We start from the raw sequence: 24,248 nt of genomic DNA on the forward strand, positions 1-24,248 counted from the left end.
TAACAGTATAAACCCTTCATATTCCATTACTTTTTCAAGCAATGATATGAAATATTAAAACAAAATTATGTGCGTTGTGTTGCCTACTTACATTCGCAGCCATTTTGTCCCTGAAAGTCCAGGAGTGGTTTTAAACACTGAAAATAATAAAATAAATAGTATTAGACACCTGCAGGGTGTGAAGAATAGGAACATAGATAGCTCCTCAAAGCTATTCCACGCCAAGGTTGTGAACAGACTGCATCCGAGCTTTTCCTCTTCCATTGATAGCCGTCAGCTAGAAACAGTGCCTTCATTTTACATCGAAATGAATCTTTCAAAGATACAGCATGAAAACAGGCCCTTCAGCCCACCGAGTCCACGCCAACCAGCGATCCTCGTACACTAGCACTAGGGACAATTTTTAGCAAAGCCAATTAATTGACAAATCTGTACGTCTTTGGAATGTGGGAGGAAACCGGAGCACCCGGAGAAAACCCATGCGGTCACGGGGAGAACGTCCAGACTCCGTGCAGACAGCACCCGTAGTCAGGATCGAACCTGGATCTCTGGCGCTCTCTGGCAGCAACTCTGCCAGTGCACCGCCCCAAGCAGGCCGCATCTCTGGAGAACATGGATAGGCGACGTTTAGGGTTGGGACCCTTCCGCAGACTTTGTGTTCCTTTTTGTAAACCAGCATCTGCGGTTGCTTGAGTTTACATTGAACAGTATAGCACAGGAACAGGCCCCGTGGGCCACAATCTCCATGCTGATCATGATACCTAGTTAAACTAATCTCCTCCTGTTACAACCACCTAACAGATGGATGTTCAAAAACATGCAATGCAAGGAGATACCAAGTAAAAATAGAGAGGATTAGATAAGGAGGTGAATCACTTAATTTCAACAACGGAATATCAGACAGTATGTCATGGGCCTCCTCCATTGTCATAGTGAGGCCCACGGCAAATTGGAGGAACAGCACCTCATATTTTGCTTGGGCAGCTTATACCCCAGCGGTATGAACATTGACTTCTCTAACTTTAGATAGCTCCTCTGTCCCTCTCTTTCCTCTCCCCCTTCCCATTTCTCCCACTGTCTTCCTGTCTCCAACTACATCCTTTCTTTGTCCCGCCCCCTCCCCTGACATCAGTCCGAAGAAGTGTTTCGACCCGAAACGTCACCCATTCCTTCTCTCCTGAGATGCTGCCTGACCCGCTGAGTTACTCCAGCATTTTACGATACATCAGACAGTATGTTCCCAATGTTGGGGGAGTCCCAACATTGCCCCTTTGGCCCACTGAGTCCATGCCGACCAGCGATCTCCAAACACACTATCTACACACTAGGGACAATTTACCAACTCTACCAAAGCCAATTTACCTACAAACATGTAAGTTCTCTGGAGTGTGGGAGGAAACCGGAACACCTAAATAAATCCCGCGCAGGTCACGGGGAGAACGTACAAACTCCGTACAGCCAGCACCTGTAGTCGGGATTGAACCTGGGTCTCTGACGCTGTAAAGCAGCAACTCTACCGCTGCTCCACCGTGCCACTCCCTCAGATGGAACCCAGGTTGGGAATAACACAAGATTTTGCTCAATTGCATCTAGCAGTAACATATTCCTCAAGTCAACAGGTGAGTACAATGTCAACAAAACACACACATTCTCAAGATGATCAAAAAGACTCTGAAACCCTGTAGTGTTTCTTCAAGAAATTCACCAGGCAGAAAACTAGATACCAGATATCTGAATTAAAAACAGGAATAGAGGAAAGTACTTAGCAGGTATTTATTCACAAAATGCTGGAGTAACTCAGCAGGTCAGGCAGCATCTCGGGAGAGAAGGAATGGGTGACGTTTCGGGTCGAGGCCCTTCTTCAGACTGATGTCGGGGGTGGGACAAAGGAAGGATATAGGTGGAGACAGGAAGATAGAGGGAGAACTGGGAAGGAGGAGGGGAAGGGAGGGACAGAGGAACTATCTAAAGTTGGAGAAGTCGATGTTCATACCACTGGGCTGCAAACTGCCCAGGCGAAATATGAGATGCTCTTCCTCCAAATTGCGGTGGGCCTCACTATGGCACTGGATGAGGCCCATGACAGAAAGGTCAGACTGGGAATGGTAGGGGGAGTTGAAGTGCTCGGCCACCGGGAGATCAGTTTGGTTAATGCGGACCGAGCGCATTCCTCTGTCCCTCCCGTCCCCTCCTCCTTCCCAGATCTCCCTCTATCTTCCTGTCTCCACCTATATCCTTCCTTTGTCCCGCCCCCCTGACACCAGTCTGAAGAAGGGTCTCGGCCCGAAACGTCGCCCATTCCTTCTCTCCTGAGATGCTGCCTGACCTGCTGAGTTACTCTAGCATTTTGTGAATAAATACCTTCGATTTGTACCAGCATCTGCAGTTATCTTCTTAAAGTACTTAGCAGGTCAGACAGGATCATCAATTTAAAATATCGATTCTGTTTTTCTTTCTACAAATGCTTTCTGACCTGCTGAGAATTTTAAACATTTTTGTTTCTGTTCGCCTTGAAACAGATCTGGGCAGCATGGTGGCACAGCGGTAGAGTTGCTGCCTTCCAGCCCGAGAGACCCGGGTTCAACCCTGACCATGAGTGCTGTCCGTATGGAGTTTAGTACTTTCTCTTTGTGAACAAGTGGGTTTTCTCCAGGTGCTCTGGTTTCCTCCCACACTCCAAAGACATACAGGTTTGTAGGTTAATGGCTTCTGTAAATTGTAAATTGTCCCTAGTGTGTAGGATAGTGCTAATGTACGGGGTGATCTTTGGTCGACGTAGACTCAGTGGGCCGAAGGGCCTGCTTCCACACTTTATCGCTGAAGTCTAAAATCTAAAGTCTAAATCTGCACAGATTCATCTGCACTGAGTAATCTGCCTTGTGCTGGTTTCAAAAGCTCTACGAAATTTGTGAAATTCAATAGCCCTCGTTCAAACACACCCTAGCAGATTTCCTTTAAGTAACACTGGAGAACATGGATAGGCCATGTTTCGGGTTGGGACCCTTCTTCGAACTTACACTGAAGAACAGCAAGAAGGGTCCCCCACCTGAAACGTTACCTATCCATGTTCCCCAGAGATGCTGCCTGGTCCGCTGAGTTACCCCAGCACCCTGTGAAACGTCACCTATCCATGTTCTCCAGAGACGCTGCCTGGCCCGCTGAGTTACCCCAGCACTCTGTGAAACGTCACCTATCCATGTTCTCCAGAGACGCTGCCTGGCCCGCTGAGTTACCCCAGCACTCTGTGAAACGTCACCTATCCATGTTCTCCAGAGATGCTGCCTGGCCCGCTGAGTTACCCCAGCACCCTGTGAAACGTCACCTATCCATGTTCTCCAGAGACGCTGCCTGGCCCGCTGAGTTACCCCAGCACTCTGTCTCTTCAGTAAGAGTAACTGCACAGACATTGCATTGCGGGATGTGTTGATTAGAGCAAGCATTCCTTTGTAGCCGGGGCAGAGAAGGTTCCTGGTCTCACCTTTTCAGTTGTAAACAATAGACAATAGGTGCAGGAGGAGGCCATTCAGCCCTTCTAGCCAGTACCGCCATTCAATGTGATCATTATGTCATGTCTTTCTCCTACGTTTAGTCACATCATCTCCTGAGCACGAGAAACATCTCTCCTTTTGTAGTGTTTGTTCTGGCGCTTCTGGACACTTAATTTTGAGGAGGATTTTCAGGCTTGGTGACAGGGATCCCAGACCGAATCAATCTCCCAGAGATAGACTCAGGTAACTCAGCGGGTCAGGCAGCATCTCCGGGTAAAAAAGAACAGGTGACGTTTCGGGTCGGAGTCTTGCTTTATTGAATGGAATTGCACTCCCGATAACTGCAAGAACAAGATGTTTCTGACACTTTAAGCAACATTCACTTTGTGCCATTAGCATTATTAGAAGCCGGAACAGATCATTTGCAATCAAGACCAATTTGGTGGAAAACCTCATCAGGAAATAATAGTTGGCTTTGGTGCTTAGGCAGGCTGGATGCCACAAATATAATGCCATGGTACGCAAAGACCTTGGACGAAAGACCCATATATCATTAATGGCTGGGATTATTTTCCCCAGAAATATGGGCCAAAATTGGTTAAAGGTGGAGTAACTCAGCGGGTCAGACAGCATCTCTGGAGAAAAGGAATAGGTGATGTTTCGGGTCGAGACCCTTCTTCAGACCTAAGGGCCTGAAGTGTCTTGCTTCATGTTGTATCTCGAAATGAAACTAAATTCAGTCAATGCAGATTTCAATCGTTGTAAACATTTTGATTTTGCGTTGTCCATAGTGATTGTGTCATTATTAGTTATTGAATCTATACAGCCCTTTAGCCCAACCCATCCCAGCCAACTAGGGTTGCCAACTATCTCACTCCCAAATAAGGGACAAAAGGTGACGTCACCGCCCCGTGCCCCACGTGACTTAACCCAGCCAGCGGCCACTTGCTACCGCTCCACCAATGGCGGCAGCCTGGGCCGGGAGGTGGGTTGCAAGGCAACCTCCGTTAGGCGGCGCCCGGGCCTCCGGGCCTTCAGCGGCCCCTGGGAAAACAGTGTCCGGGCCTAAAGTGTCCGGGCTGACAGCACCGTCCGGGCCTACAGTGTCTGGGCCTGCAGTGTCTGGGCCTACAGTGTCTGGGCCTACAGTGTCTGGGCCTACAGCGCCCCCCGGGCTTAATAAGGGACAAGGGCGGTCCCACGCGGGACAAACCAATTTAGCCCAATATACGGGATGTCCTGGCTAATACAGGACAGTTGGCAACTCTACTGCCACCGAGATATCTATCTGATCTTTTGGATACGGAGGCATAATCAGTCTGTGCTTTGTTATAAAGTGCTTCCAAGTCTGTATTGTGCCAATCCTGTGAACTTTTGTTCTGCTCCATGACGTGCCACTTTGCCTTGGTGTTAACTGCCTGAATCTGCTCAGAATATTCCATCTCTCCATTTCCTCAGGAAAAATGCTCCTTTCCGGACAATCAGGAATTCTCCAAGAGTCCCCCATATTTTAAGAGATTAATGACAGCTCTCAAAGAAATCACCAAACAACAGAACTTCCTAAGTGGACAGGAATTAGAAACTTGAACTGAGAGTGGTAACAGCAGCAGCAGTCAAAAATAATATATCATTTGCAAAATAATATTACACATTATCAAAGCAGCCCGCGACCAGCAAAGGAATAATCAACCCTTTGATCATTGAATTTAAATAAACAAATGGACAATGTTTCGGAAATAAAAGCTTTGATAAAGGGAAAAGAAGATAACCATGTGTGGGAAGGAACTGCAGATGCTGGTTTGAACCGAAGATAGACATAAAAAGCTGGAGTAACTCAGCAGTTCAGACAGCATCTCTGGAGAAAACGGATAGGTGACATTTCGGGTCGAGACCCTTCTTCAAACTTAAGGGAAAAGGGAAACGATAGATATAGATGGTGATATAGAGAGAGAGAAAGAGCAAATGAATGAAAGATATACAAAAAAATGACGATGACAATGGAAAGTGGCCATTGTTAGCTGTGGTGAAGGTGAAAACGAGTTACAGACAATGAGACTCAACAAGACAACTTTGAAACAAGGGCTTGGGTGGGGGAGGGGCGGAGAGAGAGGGGATGAAAGTGTTACTTGAAGTTAGTGAAATCACAAATCATACTGCTGGGTTACTGCTCCAAGCAAAGAAAGTTTCACTACTTCCAATACGAACTCTGCTCAATTTCAAGTGGAAGTCGTTCCCCAAATTAGAACAAGTTGGCCACATTATGCATTTTTAAGTGAGGAAAAGTTAAGAAATGCATCTTCCGTTAGGTGGTTTCCTGCCTTCAGACAGGTCCTGCCACTTGCAGGGGTCTCGAAACACACTGGCTATCCCTCCACATGCAAGAGCCATTGGGATAAAGGACCCAAAACAGAAATGAAGATGAAGGTTAACACGCCCTACCCCAGAGTGAGTTAGAACATCCTCCCTGATGCATTGTAATCTCATTATGCGTTTCCATTATAACACTCTCCCTGTTACATCACACTATCATTATGAGGTTGTGGAAGCAAGGAACCGCAGATGCTTGTTTACAAAAAAAGGACACAAAGTGCTGGAGTGACTCAGCGGGTCAGGTATCATCACACCTGACCCAACTCCGAAACGTCACCTCTCCATGTTCTACCGAGATGCTGCCTGACCCGTTGAGTTACTCCATCATCTTGTGCCTATCATTATGTACAGGTGGGGCAATGGGGAGAGAGGGAGGGAAAAGAAAGGGGGGTGAGGTGGGGGGGGAGGGGTGAGGGAAGGAAGGGAGAGGGGTTTGTAGTTACTTAACATTCCTCCACCCTCGCCTCCATCCAGGGGCCCCAGCAGTCCTTACAGGTGAGGCAGAGGTTCTCTAACCTCATCTACTGCACCTGGTGTTCCTGATGTGGCCTCCTGTTCATCAGCGAGGCAAAGCATAGACTAGGAAGACTCTTTCACCAAACATTTGCTCGGTCCGCCAAGGCCTACTGGATCTCCCGGTTGCTGACCATTTGACTCCTCCCATTCCCACACTGACCTTTCTGTCCTGGGCCTTCTCCATTGCCAGAGTGAGGCCACATGCAAACTGGTGGAAACACCCCTCATATTCACACAACACAACAGTACGGGGCTTCCTCTCACATTTCAAAGACGTGCACATTTGTTGGTTCATTGGTTTCTGTAAATTGCCACTAGAGTGTAGGACCGAACTAGGGTATAGGACAGATTGTTGGTTGGGCCTAAGTGGGCCTAAGCCACCTGTTTCCACGATGTATCTCCAAAAGAAACTAACCAATACCATCACCTGTATCAAGCTATTAGCTGCTAGGCTTTGTCCTGCCCCTCCTCTCTACCACCCCCCTCACAACCCAATCAGTCTGAAGAAGGGTCCTCACCCAAAATGTCACCTATCCATGTTTTCTGGAGATGCTGCCTGAGCTGCTGAGTTACTCCAGCACTTTGGGTCTTTTTTTTGGTAAATCAGCATCTGCAATTCCTTCTTTCTATAGTCTTATCTGATTGGATGGCATGCAAACGGAAGCTTTTCACTGTATCTCAGAGCAGGGGTATCAAGAGCCAGAGCACATAGGTTTAAGGTGAAGGGGGAAAGATTTAATAGGAATCTGAGGGGTAGCTTTTTCACACAGAGGGTGGTGGGTGTATGGAGGTAGTTGAGGCTGGGACTATCACAATGTTTAAGAAGCAATTAGACAGGTACATGGATAGGACATGTTTGGAGGGATATGGGCCAAACGCAGGCAGGTGAGACTAGTGTAGATGGGACACGTTGGCCGGTGTGGGAAAACTGGTCTGAAGAGCTTGTTTCCACGCTGTATCACACCATGAGACCACTAAATGGAACCGAGCGGGATCAACACTTGCTCTTACAAGACGTTGGTGAGGCCACGCTTAGAGTTCTGGGCACCATGTTATTGGAAAGATGTTGTTAAGTTGGAAAGGGTACAGAGAATCTTTCTTTGTCCCACCCCTCTCCCCTTACATCAGTCTGAAGAAGGGTCTCGACCCGAAACGTCACCCATTCCTTCCCTCCTGAGATGCTGCCTGACCCGCTGAGTCTCTCCGGCATTTTGTGGTACAGAGAATATTTATGCTCTTCAACACTTGCTGTGACGAAGCCGTTCCTGAACAAGAATCAGTGCCTTCACGAGAGGGAAATTGGGTGGAAATCAAGAGGACAAGCCTGTGGGCCTCACAAAGCCATCCAGTGTTGTAAAGATAACCGTGTAATCTTGCAAAATGCGATTAGTCTGTACAAACACGCCACCCTGCAGAGCAGAGAGGCCAAACTGCACTAATCAGTACAGAGTGACACTAGCTTACTGGCAAGTGAATGGCGCAGATTGTCTGATTTTTCCTTTAAAGGAAACATTCCTTCTGCTCTGATGTCAGAAACATTAGGAAAATATTGTCGGTGACTGGAATTTAATTCAATTTTCAAGTTGATGACAGGCAATTTTATTTTCAATCTTGTTTTAAATGCTTGCTTCTATGTGGTTTTCCTTCACATTTTTGGAAAGTCTCTCTCTTGCAGTGTGGCTCCATAACTAGGCGGACGGTTCGCCCCCTCCATCTTGTCACCATTCTTCGCGTCGAATGAATTTGTTTTCATGTTTTAGAGATACAGCGGGGAAACAGGCCCTTCGGCCCATCGAGTCCACGCCGACCAACGATCTCCACACACTAACACTAGGTACAATTTATGTTATTTACCAAGGCCAATTAACCTACAAACCTCTACGTCTTTGGAGCGTGGGAGGAAAGCGGAGCACCCTGGGAAAACCCACGTGGTCACGGGGAGAACGTACAAACTCTGTACAAAAAGCTCCCGTACTCAGGATTGAACTTGGGTCTCTGGCATTGTGAGACAGCAACTCTACCTCAGTGCCACCGTGCCGAGGATGTATGCATGAGGCTGTTGTACCAGCGTAGTGAAACAAACACTTGGCGAAAGAAAGTACTGATCACAACCTCAAACTAACCCAAAGCATTTTACAGTCCATGCAAAATGGCATCAGCTGATTAATTCACAGCATGATTCCACATGGTGCAGGGTGATAACGGGAACTGTTTCCTCAGCACTGATTGACTCTTTGACTATAAAAACAACTCCCCCTTCAGCACTTCAACTCCCCCTCCCATTCCCAGTCTGACCTTTCTGTCATGGGCCTCCTCCAGTGCCATAGTGAGGCCCACTGGAAATTGGAGGAACAGCACCTCATATTTCGCCTGGGCAGCTTGCAGCCCAGTGGTATGAACATCGACCTCTCCAACTTTAGATAGTTCCTCTGTCCCCCTCCTCCTTCCCAGATCTCCCTCTATCTTCCTGTCTCCACCTATATCCTTCCTTTGTCCCGCCCCCCTGACATCAGTCTGAAGAAGGGTCTCGACCCGAAACGTCACCCATTCCTTCTCTCCCGAGATGCTGCCTGACCTGCTGAGTTACTCCAGCATTTTGTGAAGAAATACCTTCGATTTGTACCAGCATCTGCAGTTATTTTCTTATATAACAACAAGGCAGATTATTATCTGAATGGTATCAGATTAGGAAAGGGGGAGGTGCAACGAGACCTGTGTTTTCGCTGTACATCAGTCACTGAGTGCAAGCAAGCAGGTACTGCAAGCAGTGAACAGACCAAAGAGCATGTTAGCCTTCATAGCGAGAGGATTTGAGTATGGGAGCCTGCAACTGCGCTATATCTCTAAACTAAACTAAATAGAAGATACGGACTAGAGAAACTGATTTACATTAAGAGACGCATAGTGCTTGAGTAACTCAGCAGGTCAGGCAGCATTTCTGGAGAATGTGTAGGATGGAACTGCAGATGCTGGTAAATACGGATGATAGACACAAAATTCTGGGGTAACTCAGTCAGGCACATCTCTGGAGAAAAGGAATAGGTGACGTTTCAGGTCGTAACCCGAGTCTGAAACATAGAAACATTGAAAATAGGTGCAGGAGGAGGCCATTCGGCCCTTCGAGCCAGCCCCGCCATTCCATATGATCATGGCTGATCATCCAAAATCAGTACCCTGTTCCTACTTTTCCCCATATTCCTTGATTCCATTAGCCCTAAGAGGTAAATCTAACTCCCTCTTGACTAGATCCAGTGAATTGGCCCCCACTGCCTACTGTGGCAGAGAATTCCACAAATTCACAACTCTCTGGGTGAAAAAGTTTTTCCTCATCTTAGTCCTAAATGACGGAAATATTTCAAACGTCATTAGAAACAGGGATGGTGCCGGAAGATTGGCGCATTGCGCATGTTGTGCCTTTGTTTAAAAAAGGTTCTAAAAGTAAACCTAGCAATTATAGACCTATTAGTTTGACGTCTGTGGTGGGAAAATTAATGGAAAAGATACTTAGGGACAATATATATAATTATTTGGATAATCAAGGCCTGATTAGAAACAGTCAACATGGATTTGTGCCTGGAAGGTCATGTTTGACTAATCTTCTTGAATTTTTTGAAGAGGTTACCAGGGAAATTGATAAGGGCAAGGCTGTGGATGTTGTCTATATGGACTTCAGTAAGGCATTTGACAAGGTTCCACATGGAAGGTTGATTAAGAAGGTTAAATCGTTGGGTATTAATAGTGAGGTTGCAAGATGGATTCAACAATGGCTGAATGGGAGATACCAGAGGGTAACGGTTGACAATTGTATGTCAGGTTGGAGGCCAGTGTCTAGTGGAGTGCCCCAAGGATCTGTGTTGGGTCCACTGTTGTTTGTCATTTACATTAATGATCTGGATGATGGTGTGGCAAATTGGATTAGTAAATATGCAGATGATACGAAGATAGGTGGAGTAGTTGATAGTGAGGTAGATTTTCAAAGTCTACAGAGAGACTTGGGCCTTTTGGAAGGGTGGGCTGAAAGATGGCAGATGGAGTTTAATGCTGATAAGTGTGAGGTGCTGCATTTTGGTAGGACAAATCAAAATAGGACGTACATGGTAAATGGTAGGCAATTGAGGAATGCAGTGGAACAGAGGGATCTGGGAATAACTGTGCATTGTTCCCTGAAGGTGGAATCTCATGTGGATAGGGTGGTGAAGAAGGCGTTTGGTATGCTTGCCTTTATAAATCAGAGCATCGAGTATAGAAGTTGGGATGTAATGTTGAAATTGTACAGGGCATTGGTGAGGCCAAATCTGGAGTATGGTGTGCAGTTCTGGTCGCCAAATTATAGGAAGGATGTCGACAAAATGGAGAGGGTACAGAGGAGATTTACTAGAATGTTGCCTGGGTTTCAGCACTTAGGCTACAGAGAGAGGTTGAACAGGTTGGGTCTTTATTCTTTGGAGCGTAGAAGGTTGAGGGGGGACTTGATAGAGGTTTTTAAAATTTTGAGAGGGACGGACAGAGTTGACGTGGGTAGGCTTTTCCCTTTGAGAGTGGGGAAGATTCCAACAAGGGGACATAGCTTCAGAATTGAGGGACAAAGGTTTAGGGGTAACATGAGGGGGAACTTCTTTACTCAGAGGGTTGTGGCTGTATGGAATGGGCTTCCGGTGGAAGTGGTGGAGGCTGGCTCGATTTTATTATTTAAGAGTAAATTGGATAGGTATATGGATAGGAGGGGATTGGAGGGTTATGGTCTGAGTGCAGGTAGATGAGACTAGGTCAGGGAGAATGGTCGGCGTGGACTGGTAGGGCCGGACAGGCCTGTTTCCATGCTGTAGTTGTTATATGTGTTATATGTTATATGTGTTATAAATGGCCTACCCCTTATTCTTAAACTGTGACCCCTGGTTCTGGACTCCCCCAACATCGGGAACATTTTTCCTGTATATAGCCTGTCCAATCCTTTAAGAATTTTATATGTTTCTATAAGATCCCCTCTCATCCTAAATTCCAGTGAATACAAGCCCAATCGCTTCATTCTTTCAGTATATGTCAGTCCCGCCATCCCGGGAATTAACCTGGTGAACCTACACTGCACTCCCTCAATAACAATAATGTCCTTCCTCAAATTAGGAGACCAAAATTTGCACACAATACTCCAGGTGCGGTCTCACCAGGACCCTGTACAACTGCAGTAGGACCTCCTTGCTCCTAAATTGAAATACTCTCGCAATGAAGGCCAACATGCCATTGGCTTTCTTCACTGCCTGCTGTACTTGCATGCTTACTTTCAGTGACTGATGTACAAGCACACCCAGGTCTCGTTGCACCTCCCGTTTTCCTAATCTGACACCATTCAGAAAATAATCTGCCTTCCTGTTCTTGCCACCAAAGTGGATAAACTCACATTTATCCACAATATACTGCATCTGCTAGGCATCTGCCCACTCAACCAACCTATCCAAGACACCCTGCAGCCTCATAGCATCCTCCTCGCAGCTCACACTGCCACCCAGCTTTGTGTGATCCACAAACTTGGAGATGTCACATTTAATTCCCTCGTCTAAATCGTTAATACAGTATATATTGTAAATAACTGGTCCCAGCACCGAGCCTTGCGGCACCCCACTAGTCACTGCCTGCCATTCTGAAATGGACCCGTTAATTCCTACTCTTTGCTTCCTGTCTGCCAACCAGTTCTCTCTCCATGTCAATACCCAACCCCCAATACCATGTGCTCTAATGTTGCACACTAATCTCTTGTGTGGGACCTTGTCAAAGGCTTTATGAAAGTCCAGATACATCACATCCACTGGCTCCCCCTTATCCGTTCTACTTGTTACATCCCAAAAAAATTCCAGAAGATTAGTCAAGCATGATTTGCCCTTCACAAGGACCATTTCTCTTTTCCCTTTCATAAATGACAGCGCCAGAGAGCCGGGCTCGATCCTGACTACAGGTGCAGTCTGTTCGGAGTTTGTACGTGCCCCCTGTGCCCACATCGATTTTCTCCAGCTGCTCTGGTTTCCTCCAACACTCCAAAGCAGTCCTGAACTACCTACCTAATCGGGGACCCTCGGACTATCTTTGATCGGCCTTTACAGGCTTTACCTCGCACTAAATGTTATTCGCTTCATCATGTATCAGTCCACTGTGAATGGCTCAAATGTATTGTCTTTCCGCTGGCTAATTTTTTTTAAAATATATTAAAAAATACTTTATTCAAGTAATAAATATTTACAAAACATCTTCTTTTCAACAACTCCATCCGCCATTTCCGGAGGTTACACATTCAATGCAGATAATCATTTCCAATTTTACACAGAATCCCTTATTTGGCACACAACAAAAGCTTTTCACTGTACCTCAGTACACATGACAATAAACTAAACTGGTGATGAAAGGAAGCGGCCACACAGTTGAGACAGGGTAACAACAGTCCTACCTCAGGCAATAGTTTACCACAGCCTAGGATACCAGAGCTAACCGTGCCATAGACAATAGACAATAGACAATAGGTGCAGGAGGAGGCCATTCGCCCTTCGAGCCAGCACCGCCATTCAATGTGATCATGGCTGATCATTCTCAATCAGTACCCCGTTCCTGCCTTCTCCCCATACCCCCTGACTCCGCTATCCTTAAGAGCTGTATCTAACTCTCTCTTGAATGCATTCAGAGAATTGTCCTCCACTGCCTTCTGAGGCAGAGAATTCCACAGATTTACAACCCTCTGACTGAAAAACTACAGGCAGTGACTGTGGAATACAACTCATAGATACTAGCTTTTATTTTAATTCCAGATTAATTTAATTTCTTGACATAAAGTTCCATAACTACTATAAGGTAGATTTTAAATTAATATCTCCAGATCAAAAATCAAAAATCCCCCTCCTCATATTCCTGCACTCAAAGGAATAAAGTCCTAGCCTGTCGAACCTCTACCTGTAGCTCAGGCCCTCAACTCTGCTGCTGCACCACTGTGCGTGCTGCCTTCGTAAGGCTACCAGCCAATGTAAGGCGATGTCAAGTGTATTAAAGCAAGACAAGCCAGTGTATTCAAATAATTATACTGTATTCGCTATTGTACTGGGGCACTGAGGAGGGGGGGGGGAGGGGGGGGGGGGGTAAAGCAGCATTCTACTGTTGTGTTGTCTACAAAAAAATACCATTTAGTCAGGTAAGTCTATCCCAGTGTTTTTCATTGTACAATAAACCTTGGGTTATCCTACTCCTCTGTCTTTTATTGACAAAATGCTGGAGTAACTCAGCAGGTCAGGCAGCTGAGTTACTCCAGCATTTTGTGAATAAATACCTTCGATTTGTACCAGCATCTGCAGTTATTTTCTTACACTACTCCTCTGTCTGACCTTCATTCTCTTAATGCTCTTCTTTCCTTAGTGGCCAATTCCACATTAACAAGAAACACTTCCAAGGATATAGTGTTTACTGTGGCAAAAATGCAGCACGGTGGAGCGGCGGTAGAGTTGCTGCCTTACGGCGCCAGAGACCCAGGGTCGATCCATCCTTCCACCCTCCAGGGTGTACAGGCCCAGAGACTTCAAACGCTCCTGACTTCGGGTGCTGTCTGTATGGAGTTTGTACATTAGAGTTGTAGAGTCATAGAGTGATACAGTGTTGAAACAGGCCCTTCGGCCCAACTTGCCCACACCGGTCAACATGTCCCAGCTACACTAGTCCCACCCGCCTGCGCTTGGTCCATATCCCTCCAAACCTGTCCTATCCATGTACCTGTCTAACTGTTTCTTAAACGTTGGGATAGTCCCGGCCTCAACTACCTCCTCTGGCAGCTTGTTCCATACACCCACCACCCTTTGTGTGAAAAAAGTCACCCCTCAGATTCCTATTAAATCTTCACCTTGAACCTATATCCTCTGGTCCTCGATTCCCCTACTCTGGGCAAGAGAGTCTGTGCATCTACCTGATCTATTCCTCTCATGATTTTATACACCTCTTTAAGATCACCCCTCATCCCCCTGTGCTCCATGGAATAGAGACCCAGCCAACTCAACCTCCCCCTACGTCATTTCATTCCACTGCTATGCCGATGACACTCAGCTTTACCTCCCCCTGAAACCCAACAACCAGTCAAATTTAAACAGCCTCTTACACTGCCTTGAGGACATAAAATGTTGGATGGCACAGAACTTCCTCCAATTAAATGAGAGCAAGTCTGAGGTCATCCTATTCGGCCTCCCCGACTCCATCAAATCGATAACAGGCAGTCTTGGAAGTCTATCCTGCCTAGTCAAACCGCATGTCAAAAACCTCGGCATGATATTTGACTCTGCATTAAAATTTGATAAGCAAGTCAACGCTGTGGTAAAAGCCAGCTTCTTCCAACTTCGAACCATAGCTAAAATCAAACCTTTCCTCCAATTCGACGACACAGAAAAAATCATTCACGCTTTCATTTCCTCCCGCCTAGACTACTGCAACTCCCTATACACTGGGATCAGCCAATCTTCCCTGTCCCGCCTGCAACTTGTCCAAAACGCCGCAGCGAGACTCCTGACGGGTACCTGTAAAAGGGACCACATCACCCCGATTCTGGCCTCTCTCCACTGGCTCCCTGTACGGTACAGAATCAACTTCAAGCTCCTCCTATTCACGTATAAAGCCCTAAATGGACATTCCCCCCCACATCAAAAATCTTCTAACCCCCCTCTCTAACTCCAGGTCCCTCAGGTCGGCCGACTTGGGGCTACTCACTATCCCGCAGTCTAGGCTTAAGCTCAGGGGTGACCGCGCTTTTGCGGTTGCAGCTCCTAGACTGTGGAACAGCATCCCTCTCCCCATCAGAACTGCCCCCTCCATCGACTCCTTTAAGTCCAGGCTCAAAACCTATTTCTACTCCCTAGCGTTTGAGGCTCATTGAGGAGGCGCTGTGAACTGTTTGCGTGCTACTGTATATTTCATTTTTTTTTCCTTAGTACCTAATCAGATGTACAGCACTTTGGTCAACGTGGGTTGTTTTTAAATGTGCTATACAAATAAAATTGACTTGACTTGACTATAGCTCACACCCTCCAGTCCTGACAACAGCCTCGTAAATCTTCTCTGAACCCTTTCAAGCTTGACAATATCTTTCCTATAACATGGTGCCCAGAACTGAACACAATACTCTAAATGTGGTCTCACCAACGTCTTATACAACTGCAACATGACCTCCCAATTTCTATACTCCGTACTCTGACTGATGAAGGCCAATGTGCCAAAAGCCTTTTTGACCACCTTATCTATCTGCGAGTCCACCTTCAAGGAAACATGCACCTGCATCCTAGATTCCTCTGCTCTACAACACTCCCCAGAAGCCCACCATTCAATGGGTAGGTCCTGCCCTTGTTAGACGTCCCAAAATGCAACACCTCACACTTCTCTGTATTTAATTCCATCAACCATTCCTCAGCCCACCTGGCCAATTGATCCAGATCCTGCTGCAATCTTTCACAACCATCTTCACTATCTTAAAGGTTCTCCCTGTAACCTGCGTAAGTTTTCTCCGGGATCTTCGGTTTCCTCCCACACTCCAAAGACGGACAGGTTTGTAGGTTGATTGGCTTGGTATAACTGCAAAATTGTCCCTCGTGTGTATTTAGATTTAGATTTAGATTTAGTGATACAGCGCAGAAACAGGCCCTTCGGCCCACCGGGTCCGTGCAGCCCAGCGAGCCCCGCACATTAACACTATCCTACTCTCACTGGGGACAATTTTTACATTTGCCCAGCCAATTAACCTACAAACCTGTACATCTTTGGAGTGTGGGAGGAAACCGAAGATCTCGGAGAAAACCCACGCAGGTCACGGGGAGAACGTACAAACTCCGTACAGAAAGCAGGAACGGGGCACTGATTTTGAATGATCAGCCATGATCATATTGAATGGCGGTGCTGGCTCAAAGGGCCGAATGGCCTACTCCTGCACTATTTGCTATGTTTCAATGTTCTATGTTCCATTGATTCATGGAGTCATACTGCATGGAAACAGGCCCTTTGGCCCAACTTGCCTATGCCAACCAAGATGTCCGTTCTTCACTAGTCCTACCTGCCTGTGTTTAGCCCATATCCATCTAAACCTGCCTTATCCATGTACCTGTCTAAACCTTTCTTAAACATTGCAATAGTACATGCTTCAACTACCTCCTCCAGCAGCTCGTTCCGTACACCCACCACCCTTTGTGTGAAAAAGTCACCCCTCACGTTTCTATCAAATCTTTTCCCCCTCACCTGAAACCAATGTGCTCTTGTCTTTGCTGGATCTATAGGAATTACATGGGTTTGCTCACATCCTCCTGAACACGTTAATTTAATGGGTCACATGTCTGATGGTGCCCCACTATCTCAATGCTGCACTGAAGGTCCAGCCCTGGTGAAAGACCATTGCACCTACAACAGTCTCAGTGAGAAAGCAACCAACAAACCAAGTGCCCTTTACCTGGTGACTATTTGCATACCTTGGGTAAGCAAGCAAAGAATTTCACTGTGACTTGTCATATGTGACAATAACGTATGTAATTCAATTCAAGCCAACACATCGCAGGTAGTGATACAACCAAGGGGATGCCCTCTTTTAGATTTTAGATTTTTTAGATTTAGAGATACAGTGTGGAAACTGGCCCTTCGGCCCACCGGGTCCGCACCGCCCAGCGATCCCCGCACATTCCTAAACACCCTAGGGACAATTTAAAAAAAAACATTTGCCCAGCCAATTAACCTACATACCTGCATGTCTTTGGAGTGTGGGAAGAAACCGAAGATCTCGGAGAAAACCCACGCAGGTCACGGGGAGAACGTACAAACTCCGTACAGATGGCGCCCGTAGTCAGGATCGAACCTGAGTCTCCGGCGCTGCATTCGCTGTAAGGCAGAAACTCTACCGCTGCGCCACCGTGCAGAACGGTTCTGATCAGACGTCGAAAAGAAGACCAGTCTAAATTCTTAATCGGATGTAAAAGATCCCACATTACTATTGTGGCCAACCTTTAATCCCCAGTCAACATTGAACCAAAGAAGATCATTGTTACGTTGTTGAGTGTGGGTCTTTGTTTCCGACTTTACAGTTGTGATGATGCTTCAAAAGCTCTTCATTGGTTGCAAAGTGGATTTGGATACCTGAGGCGATGAGGGGTCTTTTTCAAAAAGGAGCAGTTCCCTTGATCATCAGGTAGTGAATTCAGGCATGAATAATTCTGCCACTTGGAGGTGCAGAGACACATCAGTTTACAGATACGAAGGGATACGAAGAAATCACTGGCATGGGATAAGTCTTTGATTTTGTTGGCTGCTTTTTCGAGGCAGCGTGAAGTGTAGATGGAGTCAATAGTAATCTGATCAATCCAGACCTGGATCGTATTAAAAACTATGTTTAATCAGCAGTCGTTCATGACCAACGATATGTACAGATCGAGCGATGGAATGGGATTATAATCTGCCAGGCACTTCAGTCATTGAGACAAGTTCTGAGGACTGTTCTCTCAGACATTATATCAGGAAAGATAGCAATCTCACTTTATTATTCACACAATACATCCCACTCCTTTTGATAATTGTTGAGTTTGCATCAGTTCGGTTTAGTTTATTGTCATGTGTACCGAGGTACAGTGAAAAGCTTTTTTTGCGTGCAAACCAGTCAGGATAAATAGTATACGCATACACATAAATAGCACACGGCCGAAGATTTAAAGAAATACTAGACCAAGTTGACCCGTTGGGCCCAAACCTCTCCTGCATTGGTGCAGCACCCTCTCCTCCCCCCCTCCCCTCTCTCCTCAACCCCCCTCTCCCTTCTCCCCCACTCCCCTCCCCCTCCCCCCCCCCCTCCATCCCTCCTCCCCTCCCCCTCCCCTCCTTTTAAACTTTAAAATGTGAATAACTTAAAAAATATAACACCGATTTCAATAAAACTACTTGCATTATCACTAAAGTGACAATGGTGAGTAAGGTGGGCCTAGAATTGTCGCGCTACCGTGTACCGTTTTGGCTGAAGTTCAGTCACAAACAAGATAACAAACGAGAGTTTTAGTATATAGATTATTAATCCCATAGAATTAATCATCACTGTCCCACAGATCAATTAGCGCCAGTCAAAATTACAGTTTTAAGCAAAGACGGGTTGAAATTTGCTTCATTGTGTGATGCTGAAAGTATACAGAAAGCTTTTCCTCGTAAACCTTCATGGGAGACCCTGGGGGAAGGTGCAGATATACACGGACATGTACTGTTGAAGCCAAGATAGAATAACAGCGCAAACAACTGTTCGAACCATTGAAGAAATGGGCAGCAAAAAGGGTGGAGAAAGTAAAGCAGTTAAACAGTGGAGAATTGAGCCTTAGCTGGTTCAGCATTGGGAATAAACAGCAGCTGTATGGGCATGAGAAATTTGGTGCTGTGTTCTCGCAAGTATTTGAACAGAATTAGATAGAATTTGACAGATTAATATTTTTACCTTAACATTTAAGCTTTTTTGGGGCTGAGAATCGCAACTTTGGTGACATTTTTGTCTTGATATTTCCGATTATTAGAAAACCGCAAATATTTTAAGTTTAAATCCTCCACCATTATCGTGTCGTTAACGCAATCTCTAATTGTTCACTCCCGTGTGTGGCGTCTATTCTCCCTGGGCTCGGCGACAGGCTGCCTTACCTTGCCGTGAAGGTGTGTCCAGACTCTGTGCGATGAAGCTGAGAGACCGACCCCGACACTGTTCGCTGGCTGGCAATGATTGTGACTCACCAGGCGATGGCAGAGAGCGGTTTGGAAGCTCGCTGGGTCCAGGAACACTGGCTTCTCCCGGGAGGTCCCTACAACTGAGAAGCCGCAGTCTCTGGAAGAAAGCTTTGTATGGTCAGTTGATGTGGATTAGATTGTCACAAGGCATCACTCAAAGCAACTTTTAATTAATTAAGCCTGCTTAGAATGACGAGGCTTCCATTTGCAAAATGCAGTTGGAGGGCGGAGGGGGGAGGGAGGGGGTGGTACAGGGGACAGGGGACAGGGGACAGGGGAAGCTCTTCCAGACCTTATTAGCAAGTGCAGTTTGACGGTCAAGTATAGCCAGCAATGGGAATAAACAAGGCAAGACTGACAGAATCCTGATCAACCTGCAATGGACGCCGAGCCTCATCACTAAAACTCACTCACTTAGACCATAGAACAGTACAGCACAAGAACAGGCCCTTCGCCCCACAATGTCCGTGCTGAACATGATGCCAAGTTAAACGAATCTCTTCCGCCTACACGTGATCCATATCCGTCAATTCCCAGCATAAATCCCCGCGGAAAGGAACACCAAAACACATTTTACACATTCCAATTGTTTGTAATAAATTATTTTCAGCTACATAACTCGAAACCGTTCAACAATGCTCATTATAGAAACATAGAAAATTGGTGCAGGAGTAGGCCATTCGGCCCTTCGAGCCTGCACCGCCATTCAATATGATCATGGCTGTTCATCCAGCTCAGTAGCCTGTACCTGCCTTCTCTCCATACCCCCTGATCCCTTTAGAAAAAAGGGCCACATCTAACTCCCTCTTAAATATAGCCAATGAACTGGCCTCAACTACCTTCTGTGGCAGAGAATTCCACAGACTCACCACTCTCTGTGTGAAGAAATGTTTTCTCATCTCGGTCCTAAAAGACTTCCCCCTTATCCTTAAGCTGTGACCCCTGGTTCTGGACTCCCCCAACATCGGGAATAATCTTCCCGCATCTAGCCTCTCCAACCCCTTAAGAATTTTATATGTTTCTATAAGATCCCCCCTCAGTCTTCTAAATTCCAGCGAGTACAAGCCCAGTCTATCCAGTCTTTCCTCATATGTAAGTCCCGCCATCCCAGGGATCAATCTGGTGAACCTTCTCTGTACTCCCTCTAAGGCAAGAACGTCTTTCCTCAGGTTAGGAGACCAAAACTGCACACAATACTCCAGGTGCGGTCTCACCAAGGCCCTGTACAACTGCAGCATAACCTCCCTGCTCCTAAACCTTATTAACCTTTCTTGCGTTGCTGGAGGTGTTGCTATCCGGGTGGGATTTTATATCAGGTGCTTTAACGCAAGGAACTGCAGATGCTGGTTTACAAATAAAAGACACAGAGTGCTGGAGTAACTCAGCGGGTCTGGCACCATCTCTGGCGAACATGAACAGGTGACATTTTGGGTAAGGACCATTCTCCATTCTATTTGTGGAGGGAGGGTTTGGGGTGGGGGTGGGGGGTGTGGGGTGGGGGTGGAGGGTGTGGGGTGGGGGGTGGGGGATGGGGGGTGGGATGGGGGGGCGGGTAAAAAAGCTGGAGGAGAAGAGGGGCAGACAAAGCCTGGCGGGCAATGGTTGATAGAGGTGAGGGGGTTCTTGATAGGCGGATGGTTAGAGAAAGGCGAGAGGTGAAAAGGCAGAAGGTGTGAGAGAAAAAGATTCAAGAATTGAAAATTGTGAAGCTAGAGGAAGGAATGTAGGTGGAAGGGGAAGGGGAAGAGGAGAAATAAGTGCAAGTCCGGGTGGGACCAATGTCATTAAGCTGCAATGAGGGCAGAGAAGATTTACAAGGACGTTGCCAGGTCTTGAGGGCCTGAGCTACAGGGGAAGATTGGGCAGGCTAAGACTTTATTCCCTGGAGTGCAGGAGGCCAAGGGATGATCGTATAGAGGTATATAAAATCATGAGGGGAATAGATAAGGTGAATGCACTGAGTCTTTTACCCAAGGTAGGGGGAATCAGGAACCAGAGGACTTTGGCTAAAGGTGAGAAAGGCACAATTTAATAGGAAGCTGAGGGGCAGCTTTCTCACGCAGATGGTGGTCAGTATGGAACGAGCTGCTGGAGGAGGTAGTTGAGGCAGGTAGTTGGTTTTAAAGACATTTGGGCAGTAAGGAACTGCAGATTCTGGTTCATACCGAAGATAGACAGAAAATGCTGGAGCATCTCAGCGGGTCGGGCATCGTCTCTGGAGAAAAGGAACAGGTGACGGATCGGGTCGGAACCCTTCTTCAGACATATTTGGTCTTCACACTTCAGACACATTAAAAGACATCTAGATGGGTACATGGATAGGAGAGGTTTAGATGATCTGGGCCAAATTCAGGCAAGTGGCACTAGCGTAGATGGGGCATGATGGTCGGCATGGGCAAGTTGGGTCATAGGGCCTGTTTAAATGCTGCACGATTGTATGACCCTATGGTAGGAGTAGTCATATAACAAAATGGTGGCACAGCGGTAGAGTTGCTGCCTTACAGCGCCTGAGCCCCGGGTTCGATCCCGACTATGGGCGCTGTCTGTACGGAGTTTGTATGTTCTCCCCATGACCTGCATGGGTTTTCTCCAAGATCTTCGGTTTCCTCCCACACTCCAAAGACGTACAGGTTTGTAGGTTAATTGGCTTGATAAATGTAAAAATTGTCCTTAGTGGGTGTAGGATAGTGTTCGTGTGCGGGGATCGCTGGTCGGCGTGGATCCGGTGGGCTGAAGGGCCTGTTTCCGCGCTGTATCTCTAAACTAAAATCACAATAATCCAACCGCCCCACCGCTTTCTCTACAGTCCACACTAGCTGCTTTTTGGTGATGTTTACAATGTTTAAGCTGTAATGGTTCGCTTCAAGTGGCAACCAACCCAGTGCCTGTTTCATACTGGATGAAATATTCTTCTCTTCACGTCCTGATTTAGTCATCGTTCCTCCTCACAAACTCTCTCTCCTCCCGCCTGGCTGAGTTCTCACAGGACAATTTTATAAAGTTATACCCGCCACAGGAACAACGCGGAGGAAGCAACTGCAGACGCTTACGCACAAAAAAGCCGGGGTAACTGTACGGGTCAGGCAGCAACTCCAGAGAGAAGGAATAGGTGACGTTTCGGGTCGAGACCCTTCTTCAGACTGAGAGTCAGGGGAGAGGGAAAGGAGAGATGTGAAATGGAACATAGAAAAAAATGGATGCAGACATGTGCAAACGGCCAAATCAAAGCCAGCAACGAGGATCAAGGAACAATGGAGCCCACAATGGTCCATTGTTGGCTGTGGGGAAGGTTGATACAAACAGTGAAATTCAGCAGGAAGAGAGTGAAACTAGTACGGGGGAGGGTGGGGGAGGGGCGGAGAGTGAGAGGGGATGCAAGGGTTACTTGAAGTTAGAGAAATCAATGTTCAAGCCCAAGCTGCCCACCAGAAGCAGGCTCTTCCGCCAACTCACCCGCGCCTTCCAAGATAAGCGATCCCCTTCCCAGCATTTGCTGCATTTCCCACAGAGAAAATGTTCCAAATTATATTCCTGTATCTGGGTCGGCACCAACACACTTCCTCCAACTAACAGCTTTCAGTTTAGTTTGATTTAGTTTAGAGATACAGAGCGGAAAACAAGCCCTTTGTCACACCAAGTCCGCACCGACCATTAACATCCCCGCACATTAACACTAGTCCTACACACACTAGGGACAATTTACGATTATACCAAGCCAATTAACCTTGTACGTCTTTTGAGTGTGGGAGGAAACCGGAGCACCCGGAGAAAACCCACGCAGGTGGGCACCCACTCACGGGGAGAACGTACAAACTCCGTACAGACAGCACCCATAGTCAGGATCGAACCCGGGTCTCCGGCGCTGTGAAAGACAGCCCCATTTATATGTGAGCAGATGAGATTGGTTTATTTAGGCATTATGTTCAGCACAGACATTGTGGTCTGCACCTGTACCTGTGCCTTACCTTTCCATGTCCCAAGTTCCAATCAACCTCCCCCAGATTCTCCCACTCACCTGTACACTAGAGACAGACGACAGTGGCAGGTCGGTGTAGCAATCTGTACATCCTTGGGAAAGCCAAACTTGAGCTGCTGGATAAATCCCATGCAGTCATGGATCAAATATGTAAAGTGCACAGAGACAACAAGCAATTGACCATGAAGTTGTGAGGCAGCTATTGGTTGCACCATTGGCCCAACCACCATGTTCATGCCACCCTGTGACAGGCAGGGTGTGGAGGCTTGGAAATGGTGCAGAGGAGGTTCACCAGAGAGATGGCTAGGATAGGGCCTAGTAGCTGCAGGGAGAGGTTGAACAGACTTGGCTTGTTTTCTCTTGAATGCTGGAGGTTGCAGGGAGACCTTTAGTTTAGAGATGCAGCGCGGAAACAGGCCCATCGGCCCACCGGGTCCGCACCGACCAGCGATCCCCGCACACTAACACTATCCTACACATACAAAGGACATTTTTTACATTTACCACGCCAATTAACCTACATACTTGTACGTCTTTGGAGTGTGGGAGGAAACCGAAGATCTCGGAGAAAACTCACGCAGGTCACGGGGAGAACGTACAAACTCCGTACAGACATCGCCCGTAGTCAGAGGTATCACAAAATGCTGGAGTAACTCAGCGGGTCAGGCAGCACCCGTAGTCGGGATCGAACCCGGGTCTCCGGCGCTGCATCGCTGTAAGGCAGCAACTCTACCGCTGTGCCACCGTGACCGCCCCTGATAGGTATATCAAATTATGAGAGGCATTTTTAAAAGATTTTTTAGATTTAGAGATACAGCGACTGGGCCGCCCAGCGATCCCCGCACATTAACACTATCCTAGTAACACACTAGGGACAATTTTTACATTTTGCCCAGCCAAATAACCTACATACCTGTACGTCTTTGGAGTGTGGGAGGAAACCGAAGATCTCGGAGAAAACCCACGCAGGTCACGGGGAGAACGTACAAACTCCGTACAGACGGCGCCCGTAGTCAGGATCGAACCTGAGTCTCCGGCGCTGCATTCGCTGTAAGGCAGCAACTCTACCGCTGCGCCACCGTGCCGCAGTAGAGCACCATAGATAGGGTAGGCAGTCAGAACCTTTTTCCCAGAATGGGAAAATCAAACACTACAGGGCATAGCTT

At 46.9% G+C, this 24,248-nt stretch overlaps 1 protein-coding gene across 5 annotated transcripts in view; it reads right to left on the minus strand.

Annotated features, from left to right (window-relative positions):
• LOC144608978 (retinaldehyde-binding protein 1-like) overlaps nucleotides 1-19,190 on the minus strand; it is a 51,442-nt gene extending 32,252 nt beyond the window's left edge. For 3 of the 5 annotated variants that reach the window (XM_078427262.1, XM_078427265.1, XM_078427260.1), the window contains exons 1-2: nucleotides 19,023-19,175; nucleotides 92-137 (exon numbers count right to left, since the gene is read on the minus strand). In XM_078427262.1, coding sequence (XP_078283388.1) covers nucleotides 92-103 — 12 coding nt within the window. In that variant the 5' untranslated portion in view covers nucleotides 104-137; nucleotides 19,023-19,175. Of the gene's footprint in view, nucleotides 1-91; nucleotides 138-19,022 lie in introns of all 5 variants that reach the window. The other 2 variants (XM_078427261.1, XM_078427264.1) reach the window with 2 other exon arrangements.
• Between the last annotated feature and the right edge of the window lie 5,058 nt (nucleotides 19,191-24,248).

Source organism: Rhinoraja longicauda, chromosome 33, assembly GCF_053455715.1.
Source record: "Rhinoraja longicauda isolate Sanriku21f chromosome 33, sRhiLon1.1, whole genome shotgun sequence".
NCBI classification, from domain to species: Eukaryota; Metazoa; Chordata; class Chondrichthyes; order Rajiformes; family Arhynchobatidae; genus Rhinoraja; species Rhinoraja longicauda.